Raw genomic sequence first — 15,699 nt, 5'->3', positions numbered from 1 at the left:
AGAAATGGCTGCCGGGCCTGATCGCACCTTGGACACATTTGAGTTTTCAAGTCCTTACTTTATGCGTATGTTATTTACTTTGCAGACAAAACTACCAGTGTGAACACTAATCCAGCATTAAAGTACACATCGAGAAGCTACTTACTTTGGGATCATAGCGGGATTGTAACCTCCCTAGGGCCTCCTGCAGGGATATTCAACTAAATAGTTTTGGGGGCCACATTTCCAGAAAGCTAAGGACTGGGGGAACAGACACATAGTTTGTCAAATGTATTGGCATGTATTTTTTTGATTTTGTAAAATTATGGAAAAAATAAGAGTTAATTGTCACTATATTAAGACTTCTCTTTTACAAAATGTAATATCGTACATTTTAAAGAATTTGCATGATTGTGACATTTCGGTATTTGCAAATGCATTTTACAATTGTTTACTAATTTTACAATGAAGTCATGTGTTTTCTGCGTATTATAACCATATTATTTAAGGTTGTCTACTGTTTCTTGGTTTGCAGGAATCCACTCCATGTATTACTGTGATAAAATATTTGTTATTTTACTGTGTTTAGTGGGTACTAGGTTAAATGGCGCCTAGTACCCATTGAGACCACAGGTAGCTTGACCACCACAACATTTTTACGAGTTTGGTGACCTGTCTTGAATAGTTTCCCCTTACGGGAGGTAGTTCTTGTAGTTGTTTCAGAATTTCAATTGTGATGGGTGAAGTATTTTCATTGCTTCCCAAAACTCTGAAAATCTCTTCTCTGGTTGAGTAGGACGCTAAACTCAGATCTTTTATTATCTTTTTGTCTATGCTGTCTACGAGTTGTATATTCATTACTTTGGCTGACCCATGCGGATTTCCTTCTTTTTGAAGGGATTCCTAATAATTTATGACTCATGAGCCACCTGTTGAATTGCTCCAAATGATGAAAAGGAGAGGACATAAAACGGAACCTTGAGGAACACCGCTAGAATAACTAAAGAACTTGAACAAATGAGTACTGACTGAATCTGAAGTAAACAATCTACAGCAACACCGTAGTTACATAAATCACATTACGTAAAAATAAATGTTAACTGCAAAAAAACGAGAGGACTTAAAATGGTGCCTTGAGTAAGTAAGTAAGTAAATTTTATTTATAAAGCGCTTTTCACAGATAAAATCACAAGGCGCTATACAAAAAATAGGTAAAACAACAATTCAATTTAAAACAACAGGGGCAACATCATAAAAAGGATAAAAAGTAGATTAAAAATTATAGTTTAAAGGAGCATTAACTAAAAGCTTTACTGAAAAGAGAAGTTTTCAAATGTTTCTCAAAAGTTTAAAAATGGTCAAGATCACAAATGGACTGGTGCCAAGTGTTCCAGAGTCTGGGAGCTATAGCCTGAAATGCCAGTTCTCCACGGGTTTTAAAACGAGTTTTCGGGATCTTTAGTAGACCCTGGCCTGAAGACCGGAGGCTGCGCCCTGACGAGTAGGGGCATAACAAGTCAGTGATTTACTGAGGGGCCCACCATGCAAAGCACAGAATGTCACGGCTAAAATGTTCAACTCAATGCGGAACTTAACTGGAGGCCAATAAAGACTGGATAAAACGGGGTGATATGGGCTGTTCTGGGTGCAGCGGTCAATAGTCTGAAAGCCGCATTTTGTACTGTCTGAAGTCTCTTTAGCGTGAACCTGTTAAAAAGGGTGAAGAGAGAATTGCAATAGTCAATACGAGACGAAATGAACGCGTAATTGATTATTTCGAGTTCCAATTTTGACAGCAAATTTCTCACTTTAGAAATATTTCTGATGATAAAAATAGTTTTTTGTCAGTTGACGACTATGACCCTCCAAAGACATTGATTGATCCAACACAACCCCAAGGTTACTGAGGCTGCTTTTAACAGACGCACCCAGAGCACCGAGGGAGTTCTTGATCAGGGGGATCTTTTTATCGGGGGCAATTATCAGTTTCCGTTTTATTTGAATTTATCTAGAGGAATTTTGAGGGCAACCAGTTTTAATACAGGATTCGCACTCCAAGAACTCGGATAAAAAGTGAGGAATACCTCAGTTACGTAAGACACAAGTTTAGACCCCAGTGTTCTATGTATGCTAGCAAGGTAAATTGTCAACGCAAGGATCTGCCACTGTTTACAGTGGTCCAAGTTCCTCTACACAATAGGAGCACTCTAGTGTTTTTAGGAATGTATGTGTCATTGCCAGGTCGGATTTGGCCTCCGGGCCACCAATTGAATAGCCGTGACCTATTGTTACACAACTAACGCTGCAGTTTTATTATTATGTATTTTATTATTTACTTATTTTTATTACATTTTCATTTTTTCTCAAGCATTTGCGATGGCCACGCTGGTGGAGGGCGACGTTCACACCTTCGGCTCGCAGCTGCCGGCCATGTTTGACGGCGTGAAGCTAGCGGCGGTGGCCACAGTCCTGTACATCATCGTGCGCGGCCTCAACCTCAAGAGCCCCTACTCGCCTCCGGAGCTCACCTACCAGGACACGCCCCTCATGCGCTACCTACTCCAGTGCTGCCCCCTGCTGACCAAAGAGTGAGTAAAGGAATTGTGTCAAGTATTGGGATTTGGATACAAAGATATGCAAAAAAGGAAAATCCTAGATACAGAAATGTTTTAAATACATTTTGGGGTTTTTGCTAAAATCGAAAAGTGAATACACACATTTAACCAGATCTGCACCAAAATGTAATCACTCAGCCCATGTTGCTACATCGTCAAAAAATTATGTGAACATTTTTGCGTAACCCCTATATAAAAAAAATAATTAAAAACATTGGAACCACACCTTTATCCAGATGTGCACCAAAATGTTATTCCTTACCACATGCCCGTCTCCCTGGACAAAGCTTAGTGGTGATACAAGTGTCACTTTTTTTCATTATCCCGCTAAGAAAAAACTAAACTAAGATTGTTGATTGTGATCCAAATCTGCGCAAAAATGTTTAGTCCCAAACTATTAAGGTTTTGCGTAATCCTTCTCAGAAACAAACATTTTTGGGGAAATCTAAAAAGTAGTTTTGCACACTCACATAACCCCCAACAAACTCTTAGAAACTAGTTTTGCACCTTTGTCCAGATCTATTCCATCATTTTTAATGTCTTATTCCTTAATTTAGAGTCCGTCCAACATTGCCTCTATAAAGTTTTGCAAAAGTCTACTAAGTACTTTTTGCATTCGCAAAAACACACTCAATGGTGGTTAACTGCACCTTTATAGTCTCACCTGTGGTGTAGACTAATGGGGATAATAAACTAAACTAAACTAATCTGCCCTTCCATGAGTGAATAAGTTCATGCATAATGCAGTAAGGAACAAAGTTATTTTTGTTTTTTTTGTTCTTAAGTGAACCTAAAAATTCTAGATGAACACCTTTATCCAGATCTGCACCACAATTGAACGCGTTCTCTTTAAACACATGACTGCCCCCCCTTCACAAGTAAATAACTTTTCAATTAATCCGGCTCAGAAACAATTGGTGCCAAAGTGTTACAGAAAAAAAAGGTCCACAACTTTTTCCAGATTTTCATCAACATTATCCCATGCCTTTCAAAGCCATTTCTAAAGGTTTAGTGCAGGTACGTGATTTTTTTTTTTTTGTATTTCCGCTATGAAACAAATGTTTAAAGGAAGCCATTCTATTTACGGGCCCCTTACCTTGGATCGCAGGGGCTAAACGCACTGAGTCATGCTGTTATGTCATGTGACTCCGTAGTTACATTCCTCCCCAACTGTGGGGAAAGAGCGGCCACATCCAGACGGTCCTCTACGGCAAGATGGGCCGCGTCAGCACTCCTACGCCCCGCGGCGTACGCAAGTTTCTACCGATGCCTGATGGGGCCACGGCGACCTTTGACCTGTTTGAGGCGCTAGCGGACCACAGCACGGGAGGTTAGTGGCGCTGTATTCCACTGCAAATGTGGCGTCAACATTTCACAAAACAGCGGACGTGACTCTGCTGTTTGTGTGTCAGATGACATCACCATGGTAATCTGCCCTGGGATTGGCAACCATAGTGAGAAGAACTACATACGGACCTTCGTGGATCACTCCCAGCGACAAGGCTACCGCTGTGCCGTCCTCAACCACCTGGGAGCGTTGCCTGACATTGAGCTCACCGCCCCGCGCTTGTTCACCTATGGTATTGAAGTCAATTTAATAACATAACACAGTAACTATTCAAATACATTGGGTCAAAGATCATCTACATCAGAGTTTCTTAACAATTTTTGACCGGTTTTTCCACTACAGAGGAGGCCCACTCAAATATCAACACTAAGTTAGTAATCTTACACTTTATTTTAATACATTTCAAAAATTACAGAGCTAAACTAAATAAAAATAAATATAATACAAATGACTCCAAAAGACTTCGAAGTTTTGCGAATAAATAGATATGATCAAATAGTATCAATCTCACAAGGATTCCCGTTTCCTACCCCATCAACAACAATGCTAATCAAGCAGATTTTGTGTGAGCCAACTATGATTGATGATTTTGGGACAAATAATGATCCAGAACCTTATATTTTTTAGCCCGAACACAAAGAGGATTAGCAATAAGTTTCAAAAGCCAAGTGCTAAATGGATGCAGCTTTATTGTAATGCCATAGCATCATCAGTATTGCTAGGTGCTAAATATACAAACAAACCATAATAGAACAAATAGTACAATACTTCCACTCTCGCTGGGATGCCGACCGACAGAATGCTCACACAATCCCGTTTAGATGAAGAATCGCAATCCTCACAAAGGGTTAACAGAAGTTGCCTCCCTCTACAAGCGTATTTTTGTGTCTTTTTCACCATATCGGGGGATATCTAAGTCGACCAGTCTCTTGGTCCATGGGCCCATTTGTCTACTAGCAGGTGAGAGATGCATGAATTATAATTTAAAACTTACTTTTAGTAAGTTTGCCGCAAAGCAGAAGCAGTCGCCGGCTCAGTGTCAATATTAGCAGCATAAGCTCGCATTAACTCACTGCTATCAATGTGCTGCTGAAATAGGCCATCTGATTTGGCACAAGTAATAACAATATCACTCATACTTGGTTAATTTTCAGGTCATGACATGTAAATGTATTATTGTTGGTGGTTTGTGGTTGTTTTTAGAGAGGTTATATTAGTGGACCATCGATCTGTTGACATAATTGTTAGCAATTACTTACAGTTTTTAATGCATAAAAAAAGCCAAGTCTATGAGGTGTTGTCTTACATAAGGATTGTAAATGATAAACAGTACATCGCTTTCCAATATTTGCGTATTTCCAGTGTGACTGATATGATAACATGGTCAGAGTGCAAACGCGTCACTCGAGTGACGTAGAATCTGCAAAAATTGCCGAAGATATTTGGAGCAGAATATTCAAAATGGCTAACTGAATTTGTGGCATTTCGTGATGTTAGATGGTATTTTCACATACTTTGCAAATTGTAAATACAATTGGATATGGTTTATTAGATAAAATTAAACAAAAATAAGCATATAAAGTCCACTTGTTTGAACACTGTACTGGTACTTTATGAAAAACTGATCTATTTGACTGGAGCTGTTACTGCTAAAACACTAGTCAAAGATGTTGTCGAAGTTTCTCTATACGACAAATGTTTTTCTTGCAATCTGCTCCAAAAATGTTAGTTGCTTCTTCTTTAGAACTGAATCTTGTGTGGGCCTAATGTCATGCAAGTGTTGGACTTGGCCCATTGTTTAAGTCAGTCCCATTCAAGCTAAGGTGCAACGTGAGTGATCGCTCACCTGACAAATGATGTACTAAAAATGTCATCTTCATCTGTTCAACGGTCAAGGTTGCACGTGGGAGTTTGCGGCCATGGTGACGTCCGTCAAGCAAGCGTTCCCTCACACACTGCTGGTGGTGGTGGGCTTCAGCCTGGGGGGCAACATTGTGTGTAAATTCCTGGGCGAAAACCCGTTCAACCAGGACAAAGTTCTGTGCTGCATCAGCGTCTGCCAGGGCTACAACGTCCTCAGGTGAGTACAAATAAGAATAGGCAGGTGGAAGACAATATGGCTTGGCGATAAACAATTTCAATATATTTCGCGATAGACACGTAATCGATATCAATAAAAAATGTGTTTGATGAAACATTCGATAATGTTATTTTGTCCGGAAAAAAACGGAAAATACTTACAAAGCAAGGTTGGTTGAATGAACAAAGGAACTCGCTCTCTGGTAACCGAGCAACGCAGGAAGTGATTACTGATCAGTGTGAGTGAAACGCTAAAAGCCAATCATGTGACAGAACCAACAATCAGGTTTGGTTCTGCCATCTTGTAGTCTCGCAGTTGATTCTTTGCATGGAGTGAAAAGAGAAACTAAAAAGGAGTGCTGCAGAGAGCGAATTAATTGTCCATAAAACTGGAAGTCACCTTGATAGTATTGCAGTTTTTGGGATTTTTTAAAACGGACCGTAGTCGGACCAATGTATTCTTTCAATGATGCAAGGCGCTCGTCCCAACCAAGACCAATACTCAATACCACACTGACCTGAGGGTTGCAGATTCGCTCCCCGCCTCCAAATCGCTGCCGTTGTGTCCTTGGGCAGGACACTTCACCCTTGCCCTGGTGCCGCTCACACTGGTGGTGAATGAATGAGGAATGAATGATAGGTAGTGGTCGGAGGGGCAAATTGGCAGCCTCGCTTCCGTCAGTCCACCCCAGGGCAGCTACGGCTACAAATGTAGCTTACCACCATCAGGTCTGAATAATTGATGGGTTCTCACTTCTCTGTGAGCACTTTGAGTATCTAATAATAGAAAAAGCGCTATGATCTTGAATGGGATTGTGCTGAAAATTGTAATTTTCCTGAAGGAACTATCCTGACGGAATAAATAAAGTACTATCTATCTATCTATCTATCTATATAAAATCGAATCCATTATTATTATTATTATTAGTCGCGCTCATCCGTTAGAGCACAGCGGCAGAAAATAGTTGTTCTTAGGTTTCTATTTGTATACATTTTCACACTTTTCACTATTTTGTTACACTTTATTAAGCATTTCTTACATATTCCTTATTTTCACATCTTCATTTTTAAAGTTTATTATTAGGTGCTCAATGTGATTTTAGAATTTTGATAGCCGGGGTATCAATCAAAAGGTTACATTTTAAATACAAATATTTACCTTTAATATATTTGATTCTTATTTTCAATAGGTCATAAAAATATTCTAAATTATCAATATTGACTGATTTAAAACACTTTTTTTCTGATACAGTTTTCACTCATTTCGCTGAGCCCTAGAAGATATCAATGTAGATTTATTTTTTTTACATTTAGCGCAATATTAAAAATTACAATAGTTATTACTTGATAATATTTTATTTGTATATTTTGGAAATTATACAATACTGTAATATGTAATTTTTCTCATTCGATTTTTATTATGTTTATAATTAAATATTTCTTAAGTCATTATTACTGAATTATTTAATCGTTAAAAATAATTACTAAATTATTCTTATTTTTGGTGGAGAATTAACACAGTATTTGTGAATAAAAAGGTGTCTATTATAGTTTTCTTTTTTTCATCATATTGGGTGTTTTTAGAAGCAGTTAATTTAACAATCCCTTTTGTTTGCCTAAATTGTTTATATAGCTGCAAAGTGATGTTTTCAATTAATTTAAAGAAATACATTTCAAAAGAGTAAATATTCTTCATTTTTCTCAAAAGAAAAAGTACTTGTAATTTCAGTTCTTTGTCAAAGCAATTAATTTAACATAATTATACCATACAGTGCATACATGTATATATTTTTTAAACTTAAATATACTTACAAAAATAGTCTAAATATTTAGATTTTGGGGTATTTATTTTGTTAATCAAACTCATTGTATCAAACTTTGTCAAAAGATGCCAGAACATTTCAATTGGGGAAAAAAAACACTAGTGCCGCTTGCTGCGTTCCTTGTGCAGCAATGATTAATCTCTATGGTGCATTCCAGTACAAATATGTTTGTGTCTTTTAGAGCGCAGGAAACTTTCCTCCAGTGGGACCAGGGGCGAAGACTGTACAACTTTTTTCTAGCGGACAACATGAAGAAGCTCATCCTGTCACACAGGTGCACGAACAAACAATAAGGCCGTTAGTGTCTTTGGTGTCTGGACCAAAAGTAACAGCTTTTGTTTTGTCGGGTTGATCAACAGGAAAAGCTTGCTCGACATGAACTCCTGTAACATTAGCGACGCCGATGTGAGCAGACTGTGTGCGGCCACATCTCTCGCGCAGATCGATGACAGCGTTATGAGGTAACCATCTCACCAAGGACTGAGGGGAAAAACCCTAGTCACAGGTCCTCCCTTTGACAGAACTATTCATGGCTTTCAAGTTTTTACTGCAAAATAGGACTAGCTATGTAACGATATGAAAATTTCATATCATGGTTATTGTCACCAAAATGATCCCGGCATCATTATTATCACGGTCTTGTTGAATGTTCTCAAACAGTACTTATACACACACTTATAACCAAGTTTTTTTTGTTTTTTTTATAAATACAACAAATAAATATCCATGGGTATAGGTTGATTGGCAACACTAAATTGGCATTAGTGTGTGAATGTGAGTGTGAATGTTATCTGTCTATCTGTGTTGGCCCTGCGATGAGGTGGCGACTTGTCCAGGGTGTACCCGCCTTACGCCTGAATGCAGCTGAGATAGGCTCCAGCACCCCCCGCGACCCCTAAAGGGACAAGCGGTAGAAATGGATGAATGGGTGGACAATATACTTTTTCGGCGGAAGAAATATGTTATATAATAACATAGTTCTGGCTACTTAAGAGCCATATTATTTTTGAAATATATTTATATTCTTAAATTTTTTAATATTTTTAAGTTTTTGTTTCATTTTAATAGAAGTTTTTTTGTAAAAAAAAAAAAAAAAACCTGTAATAGGGGCGTCAAGTCTGTTGTCATTATGCTTCGAATTTGAGTATCGCTCATGTTAGCATGTAGGCTAGCTAGTGCTAGCTTGCTTCTCCAGTAGATAAGCAATGTCAACAGTTTGTAAATTTATCAATAATTTTATTTTAAAACAGTTATACAAACCATGGAAAGTTTTACCGCGGTTTATCATTATACCGTTTATCGTTACATCTCTAGAGAGGAGGTTCTTACTGCCAAAACTCAGGTCAAAGATCCTCTATATAACAAATGCTAATGAAAGATTCACTGTATAACAGGAGCGCTCTATTTTTTCTAAAGACCTACTCCAAAATACTTGTCAAAGATCGTCTTTATGACAGGACCACTGTGTCATTTATAAGGTTGTACTGCAAAAACTTTGTTCAAATATTCCCCATGGATTCCAAACGCTACTCAAAGATTCTGTGTACAACAGGAGCTCTCTGCTGTTTTTAAGGACCTGCTACAAAAACACTGGTCAAAGATTTATGATATGACTCTACTATTAATAGGAATCTGCTGCAAAAATGGTTCGATGATTTGTCCGCCGGTTGACAATCATATAATAGTGTATTCTTGTGTTCAGAAAGTTCCATGGCTACAGCTCCTTGGATGAGTACTACCAGCAGGAAAGTTGTGTCCATTACATGCACAAGGTGAGCAGAGACTTAGTGTGTCCAACGTGAAGACTATATCAACTACTATAAAAACATTGTGTCACGTCTTCCAGGTGACCGTTCCTCTCATACTGATTAACTCCATAGACGACCCTCTGGTGCATCCCTCTCTGCTCGCCATTCCGCGCACGTTGTCAGGTTTGTGACATTCAATTTTGGATACGTGTTGCTCAACTCTGTCAGCTTAGCCCAGCCCACGCAGTCTTGTTGAATTTTTCAGGGTCATGTGATCTGCCGGATGATCACATACACCCCCCCATACATTAACAGCATAGATACTTACACCCTGCACAGGAAAATACACGTCATCAAATAATAATTACATGGAGTACTGACTTGGGCCATTCTTGTAGCTATGATGACCTTACAGAATGTACTGTACCTTGTTGTTTGATTTGAAACCGTTAATGTAGGGCTGGGGTTGGCATCAGTTCATTTTTAATCGTAAATGTAGAGGTTGAAATTGATTGAGCTGGGATCATTGAAGCAGTAGGGTTTCTGTGTGGTGGTTAGCAGTCAGTGGTTGGCGTTGTTTTAGGGTTAAGAGTTAACGGTTCGGCTTAGGGATGCATTTGGGGCAATGGTTGGTGATTCGGGTTAGGTTAGGCTTTGAGATACGGTTGGATTAGGTCTAGGGTTTTGGTTTGGAAAAGTGATTAGAAGTTTTGGTTAGGTTTAGGGATTGGGTGTAGGATGGGTTAGGGTTAGGTTTTGCTTGTGTTGGTTAGGACTTTGGGATTAGGTTTGTCGATCAGTTAGTGCGAGGGTCGGGCTTTAGTTCAGGGTTTGTGTTTAGAGCAGGGGTGTCAAACGTACAGCCGCGTACGCGGGCTGTATCAGACCCCCAAACAGGTTTAATCCGGCCCGCAGGATGAGTTTGGCAAGTATTAAAATGACCTACATTTTCAATGAAAGAATCCGCAGTTCTAAATGTGTCCACTGGACGTCGCAACAGCAATTTAAGTGTAACTCACGTCACACATGAAACTGTTTAAAGACAACGGGTCAGCTGACTTTAAGCGCTCTCTGGAGTGGCTCCTGCTACTCCAATCAGCACAGGGGCAAGTAATCACCTGCTCCTGTTGTGGCTGGCAGCAGATGGCGTCAGACTAATACAGTATTGACACACAATACCTTTTTCGTTGTAAATTAAACACTCAATGGATAAAATGACAAAACGGTAAGATGCAAAGTCTTAAGTCAACATGACCGTTATGTTCATAGTAGTTAAGAGTTCTGTGCAGCAACTGTTTGACAGCGCGATGTGCACCATGAACTCCGTTGTAAAAATGTGTTTTTATATTTGTTGTTTGTTCTATTTCATCGCATCTTAACTTAACCATATTCACATTGGTTAAGTTTGTAGTTATGTTACCTGGATTTCAGCTCCGGTGTCATTTTGATAATTGTTTTGTTTATAAGTGTAACATTTGAATAAGTGAATGGTTTGTAACTTGTGGCAGTTGCGGAGGTCACCAATACTGCGGTTTGAGCAAACACTTGATTGCTTTAGCAAACACTTTTTAATGAATGGCCAACTTGAGATTGCTAAACAAGAAGTGCTTTAAGTGTAATGGCTTTATAGATATACTGACACAAAGTCTAAGTTCATCGTGTTTTTAATGGTGTTTTTGAAACTGCACCATTTTTTCCCCTCAGAGTTTTCAACTAATTTAAAGTGTTTTGCCTAGAGGAGTATTTGTACAATGTACATTTTCAGCATCCGCTTGTTGTAATTTGGGCTAAAGTAAGACAAAAAAAACAATTTTGAAGTTGTCTTAATTTTAAGTTATTATATGCCATGATTTTACCAGCCCAGCTCACTTGTGAATAGATTTTCCTCCATGCAGCGCCTGAGCTAAAATGAGTTTGACACCACTGGGTTAGAGGTTATAGTTTGGTGGTTAGGATGGGTTAACTTTAAAGGCTAGCAGATTGAGGTTATGATGAATAAGATTTAATGATTTTGTGTTAATGGTTAGAGTAGAGATCAGGTTAGGTGTTTGGGCTTGTAGTTTAATGTTTGCATATAGTTAGTTAGGGGAAGTTAGGGTTATGTTTAGACTGTGGTAGATGTTTTGGGTCTGGTTTGGTTCTGGTTAGGCTTGGATTTGTTGTGTTAGTGGTTAACATCTGAGACGAGTGTATAACATAATAATCCATCTTAAAAATGTTGCATTTATATTTGAGTTAAAAGAAGAGCGGTGCTATTCTTCAGTCTAGGGGTATTGAAGTAATGCTAAAATGGTTCTTAAAGTGGAGGGGCAACATTTCTCTGACGGAAGAAGTTCAACCCTACCAAGAAGTTTCTTTGCATTAAAGATGAAGCTTGAATATCAAGTTTCCAAACAAAAGCCTTTGTCGACTCCTGAGTTTCCACTCCGGTGGTGAAAATAAATACAAGTTGACCACCTGAGGCCAATTTGAATGCATTAATGATGATTGCTTTTATAAAAATAGCCGACTAATGAGGCCTTAGGTTTGTATGTATTGTTGACACAAACCAGTCAGGACAGAACTTTGCAAATATCCCCTTATGTATTTTCTCATTTAGAAGAATCAATATTTGACTTCTACCTAAAGACTGTATGCTCGTTCAAGTTAGGACCGGACTTAAGGCCCTACCTGATAACATGCTAACCATTTAGACCAGGGGTCCCCAAACTACGGCCCGAGCGTCTAAAATCCAGCCCGTGGGAAGTGCCAAGTTTTTTTTATTTTTTAAATCTGTCCTTTCTGATCCGTTTTCTACCGCTTGTTACTCTCGGTGTCTCCTAGCCGCTCAGGCAAATCATATTGTCTAAAAATGCATTTCCCCATCGATAATGTGACATCATTGCGCTAGGAATATATAGCAATGTATACAAATTCCCCTGAAGAGCAGGGAAACCTGCGAAACCGGCTTGTAGGGATGAAATAGCCTCTGTGTTTTTTCCTGACCTAACGTATATTCCGCTCTATCCCGGTACTGAGCACTCTATAACGGATAAACCACAGTAACCTTGACTATATATATATATATATATATATATATATATATATATATATATATATATATATATATATATATATATATATATATATATATTCCAAGCGCGATAATGTCACGCTATCGATGGAAAAACTCATTTTTAGACAATATGATTTGCCTGAGTTGCTAGGAGACATTGAGAGTAACAAGCGGTAGAAAATAAATTAGAAAGGACAGATTTAAGAAAATAATAATTAAAAAAACAAGTTTTATTTTTATTTTATTTTCTTTAGCTTGGGACTTCCCGCGGGCCAGATGTGTCCCCCGAGTCAAAAAGTATGGGGACCCCTGATTTAGACAGAGTTATCACAACTTGGAACAGTTTAACGGCCCATCCAACATGGTAGAATTTGTACTAAAATTTTATGGAAAATATCAAATATAAAAATTTAGAATGCTACATTAGCTGAATTCCTGATAGCATTTTTCCTTGTAAAAATAAAACCTCGTAAAACTATAAACCTTCTGTTACTGAAATATACACCAAATATTCTGCATGTATTTTTCAAATATATTTTTTTTGTTACAAATCTTTGGGGAGCTACAATATTCTTTAATAAAAAATATACAACTTTTGATGAAACAAGAGTAACTTTGACAAATGGATTTTAGGTTTACATTGTTAAAAAAACAAGCTACAAGCATAATATGACTAAGAGTGCATGCTTGCTAGAAAATCTAGTTCTTCCTCTTTTGAGAAGAAATAAGCACTAGAGATGACGTAAGAGGATGTTATCAATAATTCATCGTCTGTCTCTCCTCATTAGAGAAGTTACCCAACGTGATTTTCGCCCTGACACAACACGGCGGCCACTTGGGCTTCTTCGAGGGGGCCATGCTGTTGCCTCAGCCCCTCACCTGGATAGACAAGATCATTGTGGAGTTAGCTGACGCCATCTGCCACTGGGAGAGGAAGACGCCGGCCAGGCAGGAGAGAAACTTCCCGAACTTCAAGTCCAAGAGTACCGAGCTAGTGAGCAAACAAGCGCAGGCGTGGTCGTCCGTGGCCGCATTATTTCAGTGCGAGTGGCCCTACGGTTAGCACTTTCAGCATTTCCTGTGTATATTCTTCTTTGAACACCCCTATGTAAGGCCGCGCTTACGGTTGGTACATGAGGGGAGAGAAGCCAAAGAAAATGCATAACAGGTAGAAATGATCCTTCGATACCCGCATAGCGGAGGTCTCGCAAAATATGCTAAATGTTGAACGTTTATGCGACTTGAGATGCATATTTTTCCAAAGCGTACAACCTCTGGGCTGTTGGTTCCACTGTATAGTGATTTATCTACTGTATATAATATTATTCTTGTTGAACTTTGAAAGTTTACAGATTGACATCAAGTGCCTTTGCACTACTTTTTGAATACAATATTTATTGCAATCAATGATGACTTTTGGTTACAGGAATCATATTTTTAATGTGCACTTTATACTGTTGGGACAAAGGTTTTTTTTTAAAAACATTTGATTAAAAAAAATTTGTAATTTTGTTGTTTATTATCTCCAAAATAAAGAAACTTTATGGCACATATTTATGTCTTGCATTTTAGTATTGTCCTTCTGTTGCTGTATCACAAAATAAGGTTAATTATCATGCAAAAGTGAATTCTAGCAGTGATATGCTTGGTTTTGCAGGGGTGTGTTGTATCTATAGCCTTTGTATGTCTGCTCTGAGCCACCAGCTCACCTTAACAAATCAGCTAAGACTAGAGATGGGATGTATGGCTCCTTGAAGGGAGAGATGAAGAGCTGTTTTTTTTAAAAGAGGCGTTCAAAAAATGGCTTGTTATAGTTAGGGGCGGTTTAAAGTTAGTTTTTAACAAGGAAACAATCACGAGTAGCAGATATAAGCTGTAGATGCAAATAATGTACTTTACACAAATACATTTTTTTAAACAAGGAACAATCATACATATTTGTTATATGATGGGATGTAGAACTTCATAATTTATTTTACAAATATTATTTAATTGGTGGGAATTATTTTTAATACAAAATATCCGCTATAATGTAAACATTCCATATGCCATATATCCAATAATATTATATATATTATAAATGCTTGGTGAATTTTCTCTCACCTAAACAATATGCATAATTTTAATAATAAAGAAAACCCAACCAACAAGAAAGATTAAAATGCATTGATGGATATAAAATGTATAAATAAGACTAAAGCAGTGGTCCCCAACCTTTTGGTATCCGCGGCCCGGTCAACGCTTAATAATTTGTCCCGTGGCCCCTTGTCCTTTTTTTTTCCTTTTTTTTTTTTTCTTTGTCATGAAAAAGGGACGTTTTTGTCATGAAAAGGGGAGGTTTTTGTGGTTGGTGCACTAATTGTAAGTGTATAGTGTTTTTTTATGTTGATTAACTAAAAATATATATATATTTTTTTTTTTAAATACAAATTAATAAAAAAATCTTCTGCAGCCCAGTACCAATCGGGCCACTGGACTACAGTAAAAAATTAGGACCTAATAAAATGTGACAACAAAATTATACTACCATACCTGTCTGGTGTGTGTGCACTAAAACTAAAAATAAAGAAATAAAATAATCAATTAAAAAATACTTCCTTAAATTTAAAAAAGTATATATATATATATTTTTTTTTTTTTGGTTTGTTTGTTTTTTTTGAAGGGTTTACCCAAATGTGCAATGCAGTACACTTAATGCATGTTTGAAATAAACACCATAAACATGGGCTTCACAGGCTCTGGATCTTTCTGTGTGGAGTTTGCATGTTCTCCCCGTGAATGCGTGGGTTCCCTCCGGGTACTCCGGCTTCCTCCCACTTCCAAAAACATGCACCTGGGGATAGGTTGATTGGCAACACTAAATTGGCCCTAGTGTGTGAATGTGAGTGTGAATGTTGTCTGTCTATCTGTGTTGGCCCTGTGATGAGGTGGCGACTTGTCCAGGGTGTACCCTGCCTTCCGCCCGATTGTAGCTGAGATAGGCGCCAGCGCCCCCCGCAACCCCGAAAGGGAATAAGCGGTAGAAAATGGATGGATGGAACCATGCTGTTAA

The 15,699-nt window shown here is 38.2% G+C and overlaps 1 protein-coding gene across 1 annotated transcript in view; it reads left to right on the top strand.

Moving 5' to 3' along the window:
• Positions 1 to 14,200, top strand: part of LOC133549338 (monoacylglycerol lipase ABHD2-like) — a 21,624-nt gene extending 7,424 nt beyond the window's left edge. Inside the window, exons 2-10 of the mRNA XM_061894639.1 lie at positions 2,348 to 2,567; positions 3,749 to 3,924; positions 4,007 to 4,174; positions 5,839 to 6,022; positions 8,026 to 8,118; positions 8,204 to 8,305; positions 9,547 to 9,616; positions 9,691 to 9,775; positions 13,436 to 14,200. Coding sequence (XP_061750623.1) covers positions 2,356 to 2,567; positions 3,749 to 3,924; positions 4,007 to 4,174; positions 5,839 to 6,022; positions 8,026 to 8,118; positions 8,204 to 8,305; positions 9,547 to 9,616; positions 9,691 to 9,775; positions 13,436 to 13,710 — 1,365 coding nt within the window. The 5' untranslated portion in view covers positions 2,348 to 2,355 and the 3' untranslated portion in view covers positions 13,711 to 14,200. The remainder of the gene's footprint in view (positions 1 to 2,347; positions 2,568 to 3,748; positions 3,925 to 4,006; positions 4,175 to 5,838; positions 6,023 to 8,025; positions 8,119 to 8,203; positions 8,306 to 9,546; positions 9,617 to 9,690; positions 9,776 to 13,435) is intronic.
• The last annotated feature ends 1,499 nt before the right edge of the window (positions 14,201 to 15,699 follow it).

The sequence above is a fragment of the Nerophis ophidion genome, linkage group LG03 (assembly GCF_033978795.1).
Source record: "Nerophis ophidion isolate RoL-2023_Sa linkage group LG03, RoL_Noph_v1.0, whole genome shotgun sequence".
Classification (NCBI taxonomy): domain Eukaryota; kingdom Metazoa; phylum Chordata; class Actinopteri; order Syngnathiformes; family Syngnathidae; genus Nerophis; species Nerophis ophidion.
Note: the sequence above shows the minus strand (reverse complement) of the source record. Positions and strands in the feature narration are given on the sequence as shown.